General features: G+C 39.3%; 4 protein-coding genes across 8 annotated transcripts; 1 reads left to right on the top strand and 3 right to left on the bottom strand.

Annotated features, from left to right (window-relative positions):
- Positions 1-43: 43 nt before the first annotated feature.
- Positions 44-2,717, bottom strand: Rpn10 (regulatory particle non-ATPase 10). 2 transcript variants are annotated; one of them, XR_011732300.1, is made up of 7 exons: positions 2,558-2,717; positions 2,132-2,272; positions 1,920-2,031; positions 1,473-1,841; positions 1,096-1,381; positions 274-540; positions 44-201 (listed from the first exon to the last, which is right to left on the bottom strand). XR_011732300.1 is itself a non-coding variant. In XM_071779842.1 (6 exons), the coding sequence occupies exons 1-6, from the start codon at positions 2,581-2,583 to the stop codon at positions 335-337; spliced, it is 1,140 nt and encodes a 379-aa protein (XP_071635943.1). In that variant the 5' UTR covers positions 2,584-2,717; the 3' UTR covers positions 44-334. The 2 variants fall into 2 exon arrangements, 1 of the variants encoding a protein (XP_071635943.1); XM_071779842.1 differs by having other exon boundaries at positions 44-540.
- A 298-nt stretch (positions 2,718-3,015) lies between these two features.
- LOC139813946 (uncharacterized) lies at positions 3,016-6,046 on the bottom strand. Its single transcript, XM_071779843.1, has 2 exons — positions 5,114-6,046; positions 3,016-4,299 (listed from the first exon to the last, which is right to left on the bottom strand). Exons 1-2 carry the CDS (start codon positions 5,261-5,263, stop codon positions 3,379-3,381), a joined length of 1,071 nt encoding a protein of 356 aa, XP_071635944.1. The 5' UTR covers positions 5,264-6,046; the 3' UTR covers positions 3,016-3,378.
- A 71-nt stretch (positions 6,047-6,117) lies between these two features.
- LOC139813947 (protein FMC1 homolog) lies at positions 6,118-8,982 on the top strand. Of its 4 annotated transcripts, none has more exons than XM_071779846.1 (4): positions 6,118-6,240; positions 7,389-7,618; positions 7,728-8,426; positions 8,529-8,669. In XM_071779846.1, the coding sequence occupies exons 2-3, from the start codon at positions 7,476-7,478 to the stop codon at positions 8,404-8,406; spliced, it is 822 nt and encodes a 273-aa protein (XP_071635947.1). In that variant the 5' UTR covers positions 6,118-6,240; positions 7,389-7,475; the 3' UTR covers positions 8,407-8,426; positions 8,529-8,669. The 4 variants fall into 4 exon arrangements, with proteins under 4 accessions (XP_071635947.1, XP_071635945.1, XP_071635946.1 ...); XM_071779844.1 differs by having other exon boundaries at positions 6,172-6,303; XM_071779845.1 differs by having other exon boundaries at positions 6,183-6,539.
- A 155-nt stretch (positions 8,983-9,137) lies between these two features.
- Positions 9,138-14,443, bottom strand: LOC139813944 (short/branched chain specific acyl-CoA dehydrogenase, mitochondrial). The gene is made up of 9 exons (XM_071779841.1): positions 14,144-14,443; positions 12,546-12,660; positions 12,296-12,396; positions 10,478-10,684; positions 10,215-10,385; positions 10,020-10,145; positions 9,734-9,916; positions 9,512-9,647; positions 9,138-9,435 (listed from the first exon to the last, which is right to left on the bottom strand). The coding sequence occupies exons 1-9, from the start codon at positions 14,180-14,182 to the stop codon at positions 9,260-9,262; spliced, it is 1,254 nt and encodes a 417-aa protein (XP_071635942.1). The 5' UTR covers positions 14,183-14,443; the 3' UTR covers positions 9,138-9,259.
- Between the last annotated feature and the right edge of the window lie 3,276 nt (positions 14,444-17,719).

The raw sequence follows: 17,719 nt of genomic DNA, 5'->3' as shown, positions 1-17,719 counted from the left end.
ATTAGTCTTGCAGTTCAAAGAAAAATAAATTCGCCCAAGAGAGTGAAATTCTTAAAAACGTGTATTTAAATAATACAATATATATATCGTAGTACGTTAATTACTCGATCACTCCAGATTGTTGGATTATGGTGCTGCTAAAAATGCCAGTTTTCTCATTCGAGACGGTTTTCGGAATGCGCGTACGCGACATCGCTGAAACTAAGTTAGGCAGTTTCGATAAATTGATAGAGTATATTTCATAAGCAAGATAGAATAGCTACAATATCATACACAATAATGGAAAATGTCAAATTTAGCGACAAATGTAAATACGAATGCACTAGGGAGCCCTTCATTTCTTCTCCTTGTCTTTCTCCTTCTCTTTCTCTTTGTCTTTGTTCTGTTGTAACGATCCGACGGCTTGGCGTACGGCTTCAGAATGCGGATCCACGCCCGGCAAGTTTTCCAGGACCGATTGTAGAAAAGCAGGATCGGACATGACAGCTGCGTAATCCTCCTCCACGTCCATCGCTTCTTCCTTTTGCGATTCCAGTTCTTCTACATAGCGGTAATACAGATAATAAACCATTAGACAAGACAATCATTATAAATTTGTATTCGTGCACCAACATTTTTATGCATTTATCTAGAAATACGATATATTAAACGAAATAACTGGTGCTGAAGCAGCTGTCTGTCAAGCAAGAAATTCAAGTTTGATTCCTAGACTTGGACTAGCAAATAAGTAAAAAAAAAAAAAATAAAACTCAGTCCTCCAAAGTGGAGGTTTGGCAAAAGCTTGAAGCTCCTACTCATAAAAATATTGCAACTGTAAGTAATGGAACCAGTTTGGAAACTTTGAGCTGTGATAAAATGAAACAATGTATGAAACAATGTATTATATGGAGGAGTAAAAGCCATAGTGTAAATCAAATTTTTTAAGATATCGATCTCAATCTATTTTTTAAGATATTGATTGAGTGATACAATCTATGCAATATATATAAATTGCATCTATGCACACGAGTCAATATTTAAAAAAATTTGGCTTATATCACTATGGCTTTTACCCCTCCATATATATGATACCTAAGTTATCTATCGAAGACTTACGCTGGTCCTGCATAGACATCTGCATAGCGAAAGCGATTTGTTCCTCTTCTGTCATATTAGTAAAGTCCGGTACATTGCCTCTGCTTGGAGCAGTGTTATCACTAGCGGCAGTCGTGTCGTCCGCTCCTTCGAGGGACATCGCGAGGGCACGTTTCAGCATAGCTTCCTCGTTGGGAGCTTCCTTTATAGTCTCCGGCGGCTTATTCGTGGCAGTCTCGTTCGCCTGCGCGCGACGGGCTTCGTCTTCCTGACGTTGCCGTTGCTCCTCCATAGAGACGCGCAGAGCCTGACAAAAGTCATACGATATAAAGCGTACAAAATTACAGCTGATCTCGCGGGGAGATAGAAATTCTCAACAAAACATCTCCGATACTGACCAACGCGAGCTCGGGATCTTCATTTGGATCGACGCCGAACTCGAACACAGTGCCGCTAGCCACCCCAATGCCATCCTCACCCTGAATTATAGGAGACGAGATCAGAGCGTCTGACAAATGCGGACCCGGCGGAACGGTGACGAGATGACTTCCGGTGCCGTCCTTGCCGTTCAACGCGTTAACGAAGGCAGTCAATACTTCGTTGTTGATGCTCTCCTCGCCGAAGCTTATGACGTCGACGTTCACCTTCTCCTTCTTCAGTCGCTTCGCCAGCTTGACCAATTCCTTCTCGTCGATGTCTATTGGGCTTCCGATAAATGCGACGATACGCATTTTGTGATTCTTGCCTTGTCGATGTTTCAACGCTAACTGTAAGTTTCATAAATCTTTCAGTGCACGCTCGATATGCTTTGTTTATAAACCCAGGGCTAGGTGACGTGTACTTACGTGGGCGATTCTGATGCCTGTGATGAGAGCCAACTTTCCGTTTGGTTGAACCTGATGCAGTTTGGACAGTATTCTGCCGACATCGCTCGTGAGCGTCGCCAACACTTCCACGCTGGAAAAACAAAGAGGTTTCCATTTTATATTCATCATATGATTCATACATAAATTCTTATGCGACAATCGTGGAATGTCTGAGTCGTTACTCGGCGTACTTGGCCAGAGTTATGAGGCCAACGTTGTTCTCAGGATTCGAGCGAGTCTTCGAGTGGCACACCAAGTTGACGGCATCCTGCTGCGCCTGTAGCCGGGTAGGTACGAAATCCCCATTTCTCATGTAGTCGCTGTTATCGACGCTGCAAAAAGTTGAGATCGCGAAGGGTTAGTTCGAGCGTATACGACGATCGTAAACGAGAGCGAGCATTTCGAGAGAAAGAGGGGCTCGTGTCCGAGACTCCGAGATTGTGTCAACGTCATTGTCACTACGCTAACCTCAAAATTGCAGACGCGGTCGAACACGCTTAGAATTAAACCACCGCGATAATTTCTCGGCCGCGGGCGAACGAACCTCACTAATGTACGAAGATATCGCGAGGGACAACGTTAAGAATCGCGAATTCTTACAAAATGCACAAACTCACCATATCATCGTACTTTCCAGCACCATGTTGAATGGATCGACTGGCTCGCCCTCCCCTCGCTCGACGGCTCGACGCTCGACGCGAGGCGGCGCGGCGCGACTTTATCAATCCAATCCAACTTTCAATTTTCCATCGACTCCGTCGTTCGCATTGCGCACGTGCGTGTTCATTTAAAGAGCGACCTCCAGATACGAGCGCTCCTCGATCAAACTTCAATTAATTAGCAATTGACCCAGCAACCGGCACGAGTGCTTAAAACGAAATTGTTAAAACTTTGTTTGAAACTTCAGCATATAATTACTGAAATTTTGCTTGCATTTACGTGGTCGCCAAATTGTCAAAACTTCTCTCTCTCTCTCCCTTTCCTTCTCTCTCCTCTCCCCTCTCCACCCCTCCCTCTCCACTCTCCTCCCCTCCCTCTCCCTTCCTATCTGACCCAAGGTCTATTTAAAGAACAGTTTCTTAATGATAAGTCTTTTATTAACAATAAGTGGATGACAAGTAAAAAGGGGGCTTTAAAAGTTCAATGCGGTTGATGGTGCGTAAGTTAACATTATTATATCGATCAAGCGACGCAAAATAGCGTCGCGACGCCAAGTACATAAAATACAACTTGGTTTTTAAACTGACTGACCGAGTATACTTAATAACTACTAGCATATACGTTGGCAAATAATTATAAATCGGACATTTAATATTGACTCCACTTTAAATCATCTTCAGCGATGCGGTAACATATATATGTATATATCTATATAAAAAATCTTTGTAATCATATAAAAAGGCGGCGGTTCTCTCCACCTGGACCCTCTCCACGCGAACTACGTCGCGACGTTCTGGAAGGCGTAGGTGGACGAGAGGGTCGGCGAGGACGGCGGCGTGCGATCGTAGTTCAAAGAGAGCGTCGAGTACCTCGGCGCCTCGTCCATGAGGACGGCCTGCTCGTAGGTCGGCGGTAGATCCTCCCGCGCGCTCGCCGGCAACGCGACCAGCTTCCTCGCTTGCCTCCTCTCGTCCAGGATCCGCAGTATCACCACGACCGGTCCCACCAGCAGCATGATCGCGCCGATTGCCACCAGAGCGACGGCCGTCGTCGCGCTGTCCTCGTTCACGCGGGAGAATCTCACGTTGCTCTTGCCAGTCTTGCCAGTCTTGCCTGTCCAGAGAGCGAACTGCTCGGGACTCGTCCTCTGGGTGGTTTCGCGTACCGTGGCTCGCGTCGCGTTTCCTTCTTCTGCGAAATTCTCCTCCTTCTTCTTCTCCTCCTCTTCTTTCTCCTCCTTCGTCAAAATCGATCCCGAACGATCCAGGATCGAGGCGGTATCCTCTTCCTCCTGGACGCTCCGGGAGATTCCTTTGCCGAGGATGTGCTCCCTGTCACGGGCCACCCTCGAGATCCTGCTCGTTACGACGTTATTCTCGGGACGATCGTCGATACGCCGATCTGTTTCAGTTAAATGATTCCTAAGTCGGGAGCTTGGCGTTCCTAGAGGATCCGCGAGGAAGAGCGTGGATCGTTGCTCCTCCGACGCGATCTCGAACGCGTCTTTCAATCGCTCGTCCCTCATCGCGCCTAATCCAAAGAGATTCCTGTCGGACCGCGGAGACGCTCCATCCGGATCTATCTGAATTATTATCTCCACGTTCTTGTCGATCGATTGCCGCTGGGTGGATAGATCGTATTCACTTCCGTTGCGTCTCGTAGACGATACGATGGATTCCAAGCCGGTCGGCGGATCTGCCTGCGAAAAAGGAAAGAGCATATATATATGTATTGTGTACGCGGGTGGGCAATTTTATGTAAGTGGAGATAATTACGATTATACAACACAAACTATATATATATGTATACAATATATACACGTACGTAAACATATACATAAAAATAGTTACATAAATAGTTACATAAAATCTGTACATATATAAAATGGGCATTAATAAATAATAAATAATGGAAGATTACACAGTTGGAAAATTTGTATACTTTTGTGAAAAAAAATCTGCTGCTTAAAGTTTTTGTGTTAAATAATCGACATATTCATGCGTAAATTTAATACATGTCCGCTATGGTAAACTTAACAAATATAAAATGTAAAACTTAAAATGATTAAAAAATATGTTAAAGTATCACAATCTGTACGTATTTATTAAACGTCGTGTTGAAATTTACAGAAAGAAAGATGTTGATTTTACTCTATTATAAGAAATGTAATTTAGATCTTAATTTGTTTATTAGGTGTACAATAATTGACATAACAATTAACTTCAACTTACGATCAAAATTACATTTCTTTTTTGCTGAAATATTAATATAATAATAGCAGTGTTACCACTTAACACATCCATATTATGTACGTTAAACTAACACAAAAATTTGAGTGAACGGCCGTTTGGGATTGACATGTGATTTATGTTGTGGTAAATTTAACACAAGTTTTCCAACTGTGTATACAATGAAGATTAATAATAATCGTCGTGGATACAAACATCCTTAAACGCGTAATGATATTATTTATGCAACGAAAAGATCTCGGTATATATCCCGCACTCGATTACCTCGACGACATAGTTGGTCTCCAGGATTCTCCTGCGCAGCGTGCTGACGCCTCGGTGAAGGAGAACGATGCCGACGGCGTTCCAGGTCGCCAGCTGTAATATAATGATCACTCTCGAGGCCCATCTGTTTGTTCTCGAGGTGAGGGACATCGCGGCAACATCACACCGGCGGGCGCGGGCGGATTAAAGAGTCAAAGCGGCTTTAAAGCGGCGCGTCTCACCTTTCGCACACACCTGCGCTGCGCCTGGTTCGCTTCGCCCCGCGTGCCCACTGCCCCGTTAGCTAAGCGACATTTCCGTCGTTATATATTCGCGCACGGCGCCTCGGCGTGTCACCGTCTGCAAGCGATAGAATAACGCGACGCACATTGCACGCGATGGAGATACCGCGCGGCCTGGAATTCAACAAATTCCGTCATTTATTCGCGTAAAGATTGAACACGTCAGTTCGTTTTATATCGCTCCGCGCGCCGCGAAAATATTTCATCAAATATCTCTATCTACCGTTTCATAAACAATAATTCGTTTATTCGGTTTCGGGCGGCGCGGCGTTAATGCGCGAGAGATCCACGTGAATCCATGATGAAACACAATAATCCTGGGGCGTTTTCAAAACGAATATCGTAATTACTCGTTGCTTTCCTCGGTAGGAAACGTTTCAATTCAGCTGTGGACGTCGATCGGCAGTTTGATCACGGAGGCGAAGTTTGAAAAAATAGGAGGCTTTCTCCTCTATCGAGGACACTTCAATTCGGACGCGCTAAAGCGCGTCGAGGAAGCCTCCGCTTCGTCACATTTTGGGCAAACACTCGGGTGCGGAAGTGCCGAGAACGAGATAAAATAAAAAAGAACGAAAAACAACTTTACTATATTGATTCACGATTGCGAGGCAGAGTCAGGCAGTCGTCGTTCTTGGCGCGGCACGATTGCGACTTATTTGCTCAGTTATACGCGATGGGTCGTGGCGAGCGGTATAACGAATGACTCATTTCCACTACCTCGCGCCTCCGCGCCCGTCCCGTTAGCCCGTTTGCGTTTTCATACGAGGCAACAGACACGACACGGCTAGCCTAGCGACCCTGAGCGAAAAAAAAAAAAACGATGTCTTCGCGCTTAGGCGTTACCAAGTATCTATAATAGCGCGATAGACGAGTGTTATTTTCGTATCGAAGACAGCATTTTCATAAAAAGTGAAAAGACTACTTTTTTGCACTTTGTGTTATATGTTAATTTAAAATTTAAATTATATTGTGTGAAGATAAGCGGCATGACGTCGTCGATGCCTGCGAAACAGCATAATTATCGCCTTAATTAATCGTACCAAATTATCTTAAAATAAAAAACGTTAGATTTCTATAAAAAGCAGGGTTGTGCTGTAAATTTCAAGATATTACGTCTACGTAGATTGTTTACGTATTGTTTACCGGTAATATTTACACAAACTTATTTTCCATGTAAACAAAAAAGTAATGTAAATTATATTATAAATTGGATAACAAAATGAAGAGAAAATAAGTTTTTACATGTTAAAATATATTTTAAGTGTTGATATATTAAGAATATTAAATATTAAAATTTAAAAAGTAAATATAATATTACAGAGCAAATTTAATTAAGAAATAATTTTGGACTATAAAAGTTAAATGCATTTTATTTAAATTATTTATAATGTTATATGATTTTTATGTTAATATGTAATGATATGAAAGAGAGAGAGAGAGAAACATGATAGTAAAAATATTATCTATGCTGACCTGTGAGCTTTTACTCGATAAAAAGCAGTATTGCTTAATTCGCAATTGCAATATATAAGCCTAATTATTAATTCCTTATTTTTGGAGGGGGGGGTATAAAATTAAAATCCTAAAAACCGTTATTAATTTGCTGATAAAAATAACACAAATAAAATATAAATTTCTGACATTTCTGACTGAAAATTATTAATATATGAATTTTCGAAAATAAATCTTCGAATATATATGTAGTTTCGATTATTCATAGATTATTTTTTCTGTTTACATAAATGACACGTTAAGCATAGTTCACATTGTATACATTATGTATATATGTAGATGTAAACTATTATTGTATTTTATACGCGTAAACGTAAAAAAGAAACTTCGAAACAGGCCGGGAAGTTTGAGCGCAATTACTATACCTACTGACGAGCGTAGAATTTTTTTTAATAAGAGTTGGAACGAATTGCCGTCACGTATAGTTATATTGCAATAAAATGTTATTATATGGACGCCTAAAAAGATATCTTTTTTTTCAGAATTAATACAAAAAAATAGTGGCGCGGTTGGTAGCGTCGCCTAGCGTAAAGTGACGCAAGTAACGGCAAACGGCGCCACGTTCAGTCATGTCAAAAGCGGACGATTTCGTGCTGGTGACTCGTCGCGGAAGACGTCGTAAGGAAGACAGAAGGAGTTTGAACGGAAACGCGGCTACGTCGAGGGTGACCGTAGAGCAGGATCGGGAGGTCGATCACGAGCTTATTCTTCGGTAAGCCGCGCCGTTTTCGTTATTCCGACACCTAATCCTAACCCTAACCTAACCTAACGCCGCAACCCTCGTTGAACTGCAATCACGTTTCTTTTACGGCGATTTTCAGCACGTTAGACAAGGCGGTAGTCGAGGTCGGGGACGCGTCGTTTACCAGGTTCGTTTTCAGCCGACTGACGGAGTCCCTGGCCGTTCTAGGCTCCGACGGTATATGCGAGATAATCTGCTACGGGTTAGGACAGTTCTCGCAGTATAGGTCGTCGAGATGCCAGTTGGCGCTCCTCCTGTGCCTGAGGGCGCGATACGAGCCGGCTCGCGTACACGTGTACGACCCGGCGTTTCGTCCCGAGGAGGTGCGAGCCCTGCGCACCCTAGGCTTGGTGGTCATAGAGACGAACGAGGAGGGCAAGCGTGTCGTCCAGCGGGATAGAACGACCCTTGTGTACATGCCGCACTGCTCGCGGCAGCTGACGAATAATTTCCTCTACGCGAACTGGGGCGACGGACTGAGCGGTTGCATCCTGCTCGCCAACAGTCTCTCGGCGACCGTCGACGATTGCTTGCGTAGGGACGTGTTGAATACGGCCGGCTACATACTACGCATTCGACCTTATGTTACAGAGTTTCGATTGGAAAATTCCTTCGTGTACGAGGAAGTTTTCAACGACCTTAACATTCATATCTTTACCAGACAAGAGCTGCTTAAGGTTCCACAGGATTTCTGGAGGTCCAAAGAGGAACCGCGGTATTTAACTAAGGACGTCGAATTTGTTACAGCCGCACAGTGACAAATAACATTTGACACATTGTAATTATCTCCTTTGGCTCTTACAGAACTATTTGCATGACGTAGAACCCAAGTCTTCTCCTTGCTAGTCACGTAACTATAATGATTCGAATTTACTTTTAGAATATGGCGACGATGAATAGTAATATTAAATATGTTCGTTCTCTCGTGCAAGAGCTGCGCCGAGTCTCGCAAAATAAGAGTGTGAAAGAGAACGCAATGTTGCAATATATTATGGAACAGGCGCACGCTCATAAAGAAACGTCCCAAGTTTTGTGTAAGGCCCGAGAAGAATTGAAGAATTTAGCAGAGATGTATCTTTGCTACTTGAGGTCTCAACAGGCGTGCAAGGAGATTCATAAGCATTACGCTGGTAAAGGTGAACGTAGCATAAAGGAAACTGCGGATCTCGTGGGTTTTAAGCTACCTCATGATCCAAAATAAAATGGATTAAAGTAAAAATTTTTTAACTATTGTTAGTATAACTATATTGTTAGTCTGTATTATATATATTTGTTGTATTTCTACAAAGATGATCTAAATAGTGATTTACATTAAAGATTATCAAACAGTCTAATTTTATTTTATATGTAGCATATTTTTATACATCTCTCTTATTTAAACGTATTACTGTAGTTTTATTTCGTTGAATGTCAGTACTTGTTATCGAGTCATAGAGCTTATATCAGAATGGGGGGGGAGGGGTCTCTTATACATTTAATAATAATCGAGTTATAAAAGTACAAAAATATATTCTTAAAATGGGGAAAATAGTACATCCGTTTTATCTTAAAAAAATGATCTTATGCTGCAATAAGCTAAACATACGTCACAATTTTAAAATTTATAACAATTTAAGAATATTCTTTACGTATACACTTTGCGATCGTTGACAACTGCATGTTGCTCGTACCTTCGTAAATAGTGCCGATTTTCGAATCACGGAAATATTTCTCTTGAGGAAAGTCTGTCATAAATCCGACGCCTCCCATGAAGTCTATACACTTTGCTGTGACACGTAGCGCAGTTTCTGTAAATAAGATATATATTATCATTTCATTATATGTAGCTTTGAGTCTACAAAAAACAATTAGCAAATTGCATACCAGACGCAACTAATTTGGCCATAGCAGCTTGCTTCATAACATCTTTTCCAGCATCTACCAACCTAGCCGCATTGTAAACCAGCAACCTGGCGCATTCCAACTCTGTTACTGTTTGAGCTATTTGATGTTGCATCGACTGAAAGTAGAGATTATCTCTCTTAGATCTTAGATATATATGTATATATATATACGGGGATTTCTTTCGTAAAATGATAAGCGTACTTGGAATGAGAAGAGGTCCTTTCCAAATTGCTTCCTTTCCAACGTGTACGGTATAGTCGCGTCCAAGCATCCCTGAGCTATACCGATCATTTGAGCTCCAATGCCAATTCTACCTTCGTTCAAATGTGCAGCAGCATATTTATATCCATGCCCAAATTCACCCAAGATGTTGCTTTCAGGTACCTAGAAAAAAAAGATGAGTTTTAATAATGGATTTACATCTTGTAAGAATGATTACGTGCGTGCGCTCGCGAGATTTTTTTTTTTTATTACTTATCGTACATACCCTGACGTTGTCAAAGTGGATCATGCAAGTTCCGGATGCCTTGATGCCTAGTTTCTCTTCAGGTTTAGCTACTGTCAAACCGGGCATATCGCGCTCCACGAAGAAAGTCGTGATGCCACGGTACCCCTATTTAATTAAAAAAGCGTTACTTGATAACTTGATTTCTCTTTTTCGCATATGTAGGAATTTACTCACCGCGGAAGGATTTGCGTTGGCGAAAACCAAGAACACGCCCGCGATATCGGAATTCGATATAAACATCTTCGTTCCGTTTATCACATAGTCACCGCCATCCTTTTTCGCTTCGGTCTTAAGAGAAAACGCGTCGGATCCAGAACCAGATTCTGTGAGACAAAAACTACCGGCCTGAAAAAAATCTTGTCGTCAAATGTGTTTTGTTCTTTTTTTCCTATCAATGCATCAATATCTCTCCGTAACAAAAACGTGTAACAACTTACATAATTTTGTGCTAATTTAGGCAGATATTTCTGTTTCTGTTCTTCAGAGGCAACTTTGATGATCAATGAATTTACTAAAGTGTTATGGATGTCAACGAGAGCGGCTACGGCTCCGTCGACTTTCGCGACTTCCTCGACGGTTAAAATCGTGCTCATAAAATTGCAACCAGCACCGCCGTATTCCGTTGGGACTTCGAGGCCCATCAGCTGAAATTGGTAAAGTTTCGGATGTTAAAATAATATATTTCGTCATTGTATTAATTCATATCTAAAAAGAGCATATCATGAATTTGTATAAAATATTACGAAGCTGTCTTTAGCGGCACAATATGTTTTCTTCTATCATTCGTTCTGCCGCGTTATGTGAACGACCGTGTCGGTCATACGCGAGGAGACCGTGTTTTTCGCAGAATAACGGTTAAATAGATCGGTGCTGCGTTGCAAAAGGCAGGTAATGTAATCTTATTGTTAGACATTTTATAAAGTTCTGTAGAATTGATTTTTTTCCTAACAAAAACGTAGCAAGAAATCTTTCAAAGTAAGCGTTGTTCAAATACTATTCGCGGAAGTTGCATTGAAACGTTTGTCTCATACATGCGTATTGCAAAATTAAGAGGTATTTATTTATCTGTTTATCATAAAGAAATCGATCTTGTTACGATCTGCATAAAAACAAGATATTGATAAGATATATATTTCCGCGTTAGGAGTTATAGAAAAACAAAATATATTTACGCGCACAATGAGAAATTCTTCAATATACGCGTAATGATAAAAATTATCTACGCGTGTGGTCGATAAAGAACATCTTGTTTTCAAGTAGCTCGTAATTTATTATCTTCTTTTCCGACTTTCTAATTTGATGCATGCCATTTTGTCACATTGATGTCATCACGTCATTTTTACGGGATTGGCAGGTCAAACATGGTGTCGCAATCATGTGACATTATCGCATTTATGCAACAATCGCGGTCAGATAAACATAATTTTTACTAAAATCAGCGTAAATATATTTCACTTATCAGAACTTCCTATTGACAGAGAGTTCTAGACTCACAATCAGTTTTTCGCCAAAGTCGGTCGATGCGTATACAGAATATCCCAAATTTTATCAATTCATGCCCGCATGTTTTATGAGTAAAAATAAGGAACAAGTATTATCTGTAAGTTCAACGCGAGGCTGATACGAGTGAATGCATGTACGATAAATTGACAGTATATCCTCTTCAAATTCTTATCAACGAAAAATTGACATCGTTCGGAAATTAAATTTATTACCAAGCTTATATAGATTTTGTTTTAATCTCATCGGTTGGGATATCGACTCTTTCTATTAGTTGTCGCATGTGTCTCGCGCCAAGTATTTTCCACGCACAAGTGGCGAGAGAGACTGTATACAAGCTACGATCACTTTCAATCACACGTTCACTGTCCGTCCATTTAAATTCTTTATAGCCCCACACCTACCATATATTCTCTATTGCCTAATTCACGCTGCATTCTTTCCTAATTTTTTAATTTAATTAGAATTTTTAAATCGTGTACATCACATATAACGATCATGAATGTATGGTTTATGAGTGAGAATATTCACGTGTAAAATACGTTAGATAAATTTTGACTTTATCTATTTTGTATTAATACTATAATTTTTTAACAAAGTATATACTTAGATTGTTATTTACCCAACGTATTTTCCTCGCATAGTCTTACTCATAGTGTATGCTGGCACAGACCAATAAAATCTAGGATATCTTCGAATATTCGAAGTAGTCCAAAAACTCGAGTAGTTATTTCGAAAGGGTTCTTCAAACTTACGCCATTCTCGAAAAGCGTTTTCAAAACGCCGTCATCTATCTTGTTCTCCTTTTCCATCTTTCGTACGAGTGGAGCGATCTCCTCCTTAGCCAGTTTGGCGACTGAGAGTATATAAAATTAAAAAAAATAGATACAAAATGAATATATAAATTGACATATGAAGATATACGGCAAGATGGTAAACAAGATTTTACTGCATTATAAAGAGCTCGTTTATTATTTAACTCTGATGAATGAGTTTGACACTTACCGGTTTCTTTCATCATAATCTCATCATCCGTAAATTCCGTCAAGGGACTTGGACTCTGATTTAGTCTTGACGCGCATAAATGCACTTTTCGCGTTCGCGTCAGCCTTTGCGGTATCTACAAAACGTGTGATTTTGTTCTAAATATCATTTCGTTTATACGTCGCATAGGAAAAATATATAATTTATTAATTGTGTAAATATTATTTATTAACGTGTTAAAGAATAAATATATTTGTGTGTCCTCTCTGTGCTAAAGACTGTAAAGAGACATATTCGTGCGTACAGAAAATTGGTGTGTTCTACCAATCATTATGACAAGTTATTTGACCTTAGGAATAGAAGGTGACATTCAATCAATTAAACTGAATAATGATCAACAAGAGAATAAACGCGGCTAATTCTATATATTATATAACATACATCATATATATAAGTACGTCTGTATATCTGTCTGTCTGACCGCGAACTACTCATTTGTTAATGAACCGAATTTTAAAGAATTGTATATGAAGTAGGGGTAGAATTTTCCGGGGAGTGGTATAAAGTGTTTAATTTTTAGTTACCAATCTTTTTGGAAACCGGTACCGAAATTTTTCAAATTTTTCAAATTCTATTACATTCTTTAGTTCTTTCTACCCCTGTTTTATATATAATTCTTTAAGATTCGGTCCATTATTTCCTGAAATTCTATATATTATATATAACATACATATATATATAATATAAAATAAAAAAGCAAATGAAATAATATATATCGAAATAACTCGAAACCTAGCGGAGAATTTTTTTCCACATTGTTGTTTTTATCTTTGACTCGTCGATGGAAATGCTTTGTAACCGAATATCTGATCTGATAAAATACCAAACGACAAAAGTTATATTGATAACTCAAGCACAAGCTCATAAAAAAAATAATTTACAACTGCAGGCACAGATAAGTCAAATATGTGCATGTGTCTGCTTATCTTTTTCCCCTAAGTTCACAAAAAATACATTTGCCTCATCTTAGTAACACATCTCGAGTAATGTATACGATAAATAAATTAATAGAAATATCCTAACCATCGTGCTATCGATAGTGCTCATAAATAGTGCTTATATCGCAGGACATTTCGTGGAAAGAAAAGTATTGAATTTAGACGACCGTTGATCTCGGGCGTGTAAATTACATAGGGCAGGAGGAGGCTTCTTGTATGTCATGGGGCTCCAATTCTATTCCAAGTATTAATACGTTAATTTATTAATTTTTATTATTAAGACCAATGTTTTTGTTCCCCTGGCTTTTTGTCTACTTGTTTCAGTCTCCCCTCCTTTTCCGTCCAAGGGCTTTTAAAGTCCTTGGGGTTGCGACATTTTTAAATATTTTGAAAATTTTTTTATCCGATTTTTTCTTTAAACTGACCCAAATAGCCCCTGCTTATCCTAAATAGAGGACACTGCGGTATGTACAAACAAAAAAATGTATCTCAGATTGAAACCTTGAATTCGAACGTTCCAAAAAATCAAGAAAATTCTGTTCGCTCGTTGTAGGCAACTCGCGTGGTGTTTTTACACAAATCTAAGGATACAAAGGGAAATAATTGCGCGTGCTTACGTACGTCGCGGAAGGCGGATCTGAGTATGATGGACGCGTTCATCGTTTGTCTTCTTCAAGAGAGTCCTCGGAGGTACGAAGAATGGAAGAGCGATGTGTGTGCTGGCGGTCCGCAGGCTGAGTTAATACTGACAAGCGGGATGATTTGGTGCGCGTCCGCACCGGCCCGGCCGCCCCGTCGCTCCGTGCCGGTCGAACGATGCCGATCCGGATTGATTCCTTTCATGTGGCTGAAACAGGTTGTTGCGTAATGAAGAAATAAGGAGCTAATCGCCTCGAGCTGCCCGCCTCTGCTTGGGGTATCTCCTCCATCCGTTCCTCCCTCTCGTTTACTCGACGAAACTGCCCATATACCGCTAAATTAATTCTTATCGGCTCTTCAACGAGTATTTGCGTCAAATTCTTATCGCCGAACATTTTTTTTTTAAACAGAAACGCGTACGTATATTTCGTTTGCGCTTTGTCACTGTCTCGGTGGTCTCGACAACATTTGCATTTCCAAAGAAATATGATGAAACTACGTTATCGCAATGACGTTGAGCGTTTCGTTAACGATGGTGTAACAGTTTTCCTTTTTTTTAATTCAATTTTAAATATGTAATTTATATGCATTTAGTCGCATCGTAAATTATCAATTACAGATAAATTGGAGAGCCGATCTCTCAGTAATGTGATTGATAAACAGTTTATGAGAACGTTACATTATTATATACATGTTTGATAAGTAAGATATTTAATCCGCACGTTTCCAATCTATTGGAACCGCTATTAGTAATCATAACACGTTTGTATACTTGTAATCTCATTAATGGATACACGAGTCGGTTCTCCTCAAAGTGGAATTTATTATCTTAGGACGTCAGTCGATATATCTACCTATTGCATTTGAATCTTGATGAAACTTGGATCAATTCAACAGGTGATTAATTCACCTGCTAGGATCACTTACAGCAAACTCGCTGAGGATTACTCCGATCAAACTCTGATTAACTTAATCAAATGTTAATTTATCCGGCAATAGCTGTATTATTTTATTAATATGGACAGAATAATGTTTTTTTCTTATTTAATATGAAAAGAGAGCTCATAGGGACATTGAATTATGTAGCTGGAAAATTTATCTTAAGCAATTCTACTGGCTGATTTAATTACCAATTAAGTTGATGGAAATTTAATTAATTTGACTGAAGTCACCCTGATTGCTTTTAATATTTATCGGGAGCGAAAAAATGAGTAAAAATTGCACAAAAGTTGATCTCACGATTTAATATCGTACTTCTTTGACACGTAAGTTTTAAATTACATATACTGCACTTAGCAAACACGAAGTAACAGTAAACTTTACATGCAAGTTATACAACATATGTCCTACATTGCATTTACATTGTTGAGTACCCTGGTGAAAAAATTTCTCATATTTTCTCAGAAATTTTGTAAGAATTGCGACTTATTTAAAAATCCTGAAACAATATATAAAATTTTTTTTTAATATTTTTAGAAATAATTGGATGGGGATTTTCGGAATATTTCAATATCCGTATATATGAAATTTTTCTGATAAATTGCATAGATTTTTCATTATTTATTTTCAGATTTCTACAAAGATGTGTTGGCGGGAAAAATCTGAAATATTTTATTCTTATTTTGTCCAAGTGTCTAAAAAACGTTCGTATATAAGATCTGAAAAATTCATAGCATTCTGAGAAAGTCTGAACATTTTTATAAAAATCCTGATTGATAATATTGAACAATTCTAAGACATTTTTCCAATAGGTAACTCCCATGTACCGTTACTTGGTGTTTGCTGGGCATGTTTTTCTTTTTTAATATTTATTTATTTCTTTAGTAGTTACGGACAATAAGCACGCGATCTAAAATATTTGAAAAAATAAAAAAATTAAGATAAAAATAATTCATCATCAAATGAGTGTACATGTAGATAAGAATAATAATTATACAGGGGGTATTGCATGGCTCCATATAGAAACGATTAATTTATAACATTTTCGACGTCTACCCCTCATCTCAAATATGTTTCCATCAGGTATAACAGAGGCAAAAGAGTAAAAGTGAAAGTACACGATGTTGTAGTATGAGAATGTAATTCATTTCAGAAACAATAAGTAATATATATTTTAATAACATTATATTACACACATATTACATACATTATATACATATTAATATAACTTTAGAGCTACGTGATTAATTAACATTTACTTGCACTGTGCCATTGCTCAGTTGTATCATTAAAGCTGTCTGAGTCCTGAACCACTGGTGTATATATAGGGTATTCTGGAGAGTTCGTCACCGCGTTTCATCGAAATAGAGCCACCCACCTTCTATCATCAGATGCTCGTTCATGTGTCTGAAAAAGAAGTTCATCAGTTTCATTTTCTTTTCAAGATGGGACGGATAATCCTTGACCGTGTAGTACAACTCCATCGCCCTTTGCGATTGATATAGTGAATGTCATTTTTATATAGAAACTCGAAAATTTTATTTTGACCATTTTTCCAACAAATCGCTCTGTAGCAGCTTGAAGGCGATGCTGCTGATTACGAATATCATAGTTAAAGTGCGATTTTCTCATTATTTTTTCCATAATACGGATTTTACGATTCTATAGTAATAATTAAATGACTCCTGTCGACCCTTAAATAATACAAAAATCGACGTATTAGGTATATGTCTTGACGTAAGTGATCTTAGGGCCATAAGATCACATCAAGACAGATAATAGTGGCGTAAGTTAATTTATAGTGCCAAGAGAGGCACGGTACTCGCTATTTTTCGTTGTTCCTTAACGTATAGGTAAGTGATCTTATCGGGTTTGAGAATTCGTTAGCATCAGCCTGATCTTCTCGTACTAGATTATAATAAAGAGAAAAAATTGTAGAATTTTTTTTATTCGTCTTTCAACTAATTATAAAATTTGTATTATTTAAAATTTATTTTATTGTTAATCGCAATAATCGCACATATGAGACGAGTTTTGAATATTGATTCTTGCGCGATACCGATTGGTCTAAAGAGAAACGTACGCTATTGCAAAAACGTACGCTATTGCAACAATCATTGGCTTTAACAACACATTGTCAAAGTAATAAAGGTAATAAAGGTAATAAAAATATGTTATCTTTCTAAGAAAATCTTTCATGTAATTTTATTAAGATTAAGATCGCCGGAAAAAAGATAACGCGGAATAAATCGTGCTTCGTGCACGTTCCAATTCGGGGCAGACGACGTCGAATCCTGGGGGTGAAGGAGGAGAGAAAAGAGAATGCGCGCGTTCAGCAGACCAAGCTGCTCAGTAGCAGTCGAACGTGCGTGGCTCTTATCACGCAACGCAGTGTTGATAAGACAAACTCAACAGTTGTGCAACTGCTGTGTCTGCTGAACGCGCCCAATCACGGCGGTGTTGGCAGTCCTGTGTCCTGTTGAAAGTTGTCGCGCTCGATGGCAGGTGGCGCCAGAGGTCCGCGCGTGCGGCTTTCGGAAGTTTCGGAAGTTCCGTCCACACACTTCGCGTTCCGTTCAATGGTCACTCGGTTGACTCGTCGGTGTCCGTCTATCCCGG

Source organism: Temnothorax longispinosus, chromosome 5 (genome assembly GCF_030848805.1).
Source record: "Temnothorax longispinosus isolate EJ_2023e chromosome 5, Tlon_JGU_v1, whole genome shotgun sequence".
Lineage (NCBI taxonomy): Eukaryota > Metazoa > Arthropoda > Insecta > Hymenoptera > Formicidae > Temnothorax > Temnothorax longispinosus.
The sequence above is the reverse complement of the archived record's forward strand: the minus strand, read 5'-3'. Positions and strand labels throughout refer to the sequence as shown.

Bases quoted from the DNA above. Each gene is read 5' to 3' on its own strand.
- LOC139813947 (XM_071779846.1), top strand. From the start codon at position 7,476: ATGTCAAAAGCGGACGATTTCGTGCTGGTGACTCGTCGCGGAAGACGT. The intron at 7,619-7,727 runs GTAAGCCGCGCC...GGCGATTTTCAG, and splicing joins GATCACGAGCTTATTCTTCG to CACGTTAGACAAGGCGGTAG.
- LOC139813944 (XM_071779841.1), bottom strand. From the start codon at position 14,182: ATGAACGCGTCCATCATACTCAGATCCGCCTTCCGCGAC. The intron at 12,661-14,143 runs GTACGTAAGCAC...CACGTTTTGTAG, and splicing joins TCAGATCCGCCTTCCGCGAC to ATACCGCAAAGGCTGACGCG. The intron at 9,436-9,511 runs GTATGCAATTTG...TCTTATTTACAG, and splicing joins GGCCAAATTAGTTGCGTCTG to AAACTGCGCTACGTGTCACA.
- LOC139813946 (XM_071779843.1), bottom strand. From the start codon at position 5,263: ATGTCCCTCACCTCGAGAACAAACAGATGGGCCTCGAGAGTGATCATT. The intron at 4,300-5,113 runs GTAATCGAGTGC...CCTTTTTCGCAG, and splicing joins AGACCAACTATGTCGTCGAG to GCAGATCCGCCGACCGGCTT.
- Rpn10 (XM_071779842.1), bottom strand. From the start codon at position 2,583: ATGGTGCTGGAAAGTACGATGATATG. The intron at 2,273-2,557 runs GTGAGTTTGTGC...AACTTTTTGCAG, and splicing joins CTGGAAAGTACGATGATATG to CGTCGATAACAGCGACTACA. The intron at 1,382-1,472 runs GTCAGTATCGGA...GACTTTTGTCAG, and splicing joins AAGATCCCGAGCTCGCGTTG to GCTCTGCGCGTCTCTATGGA.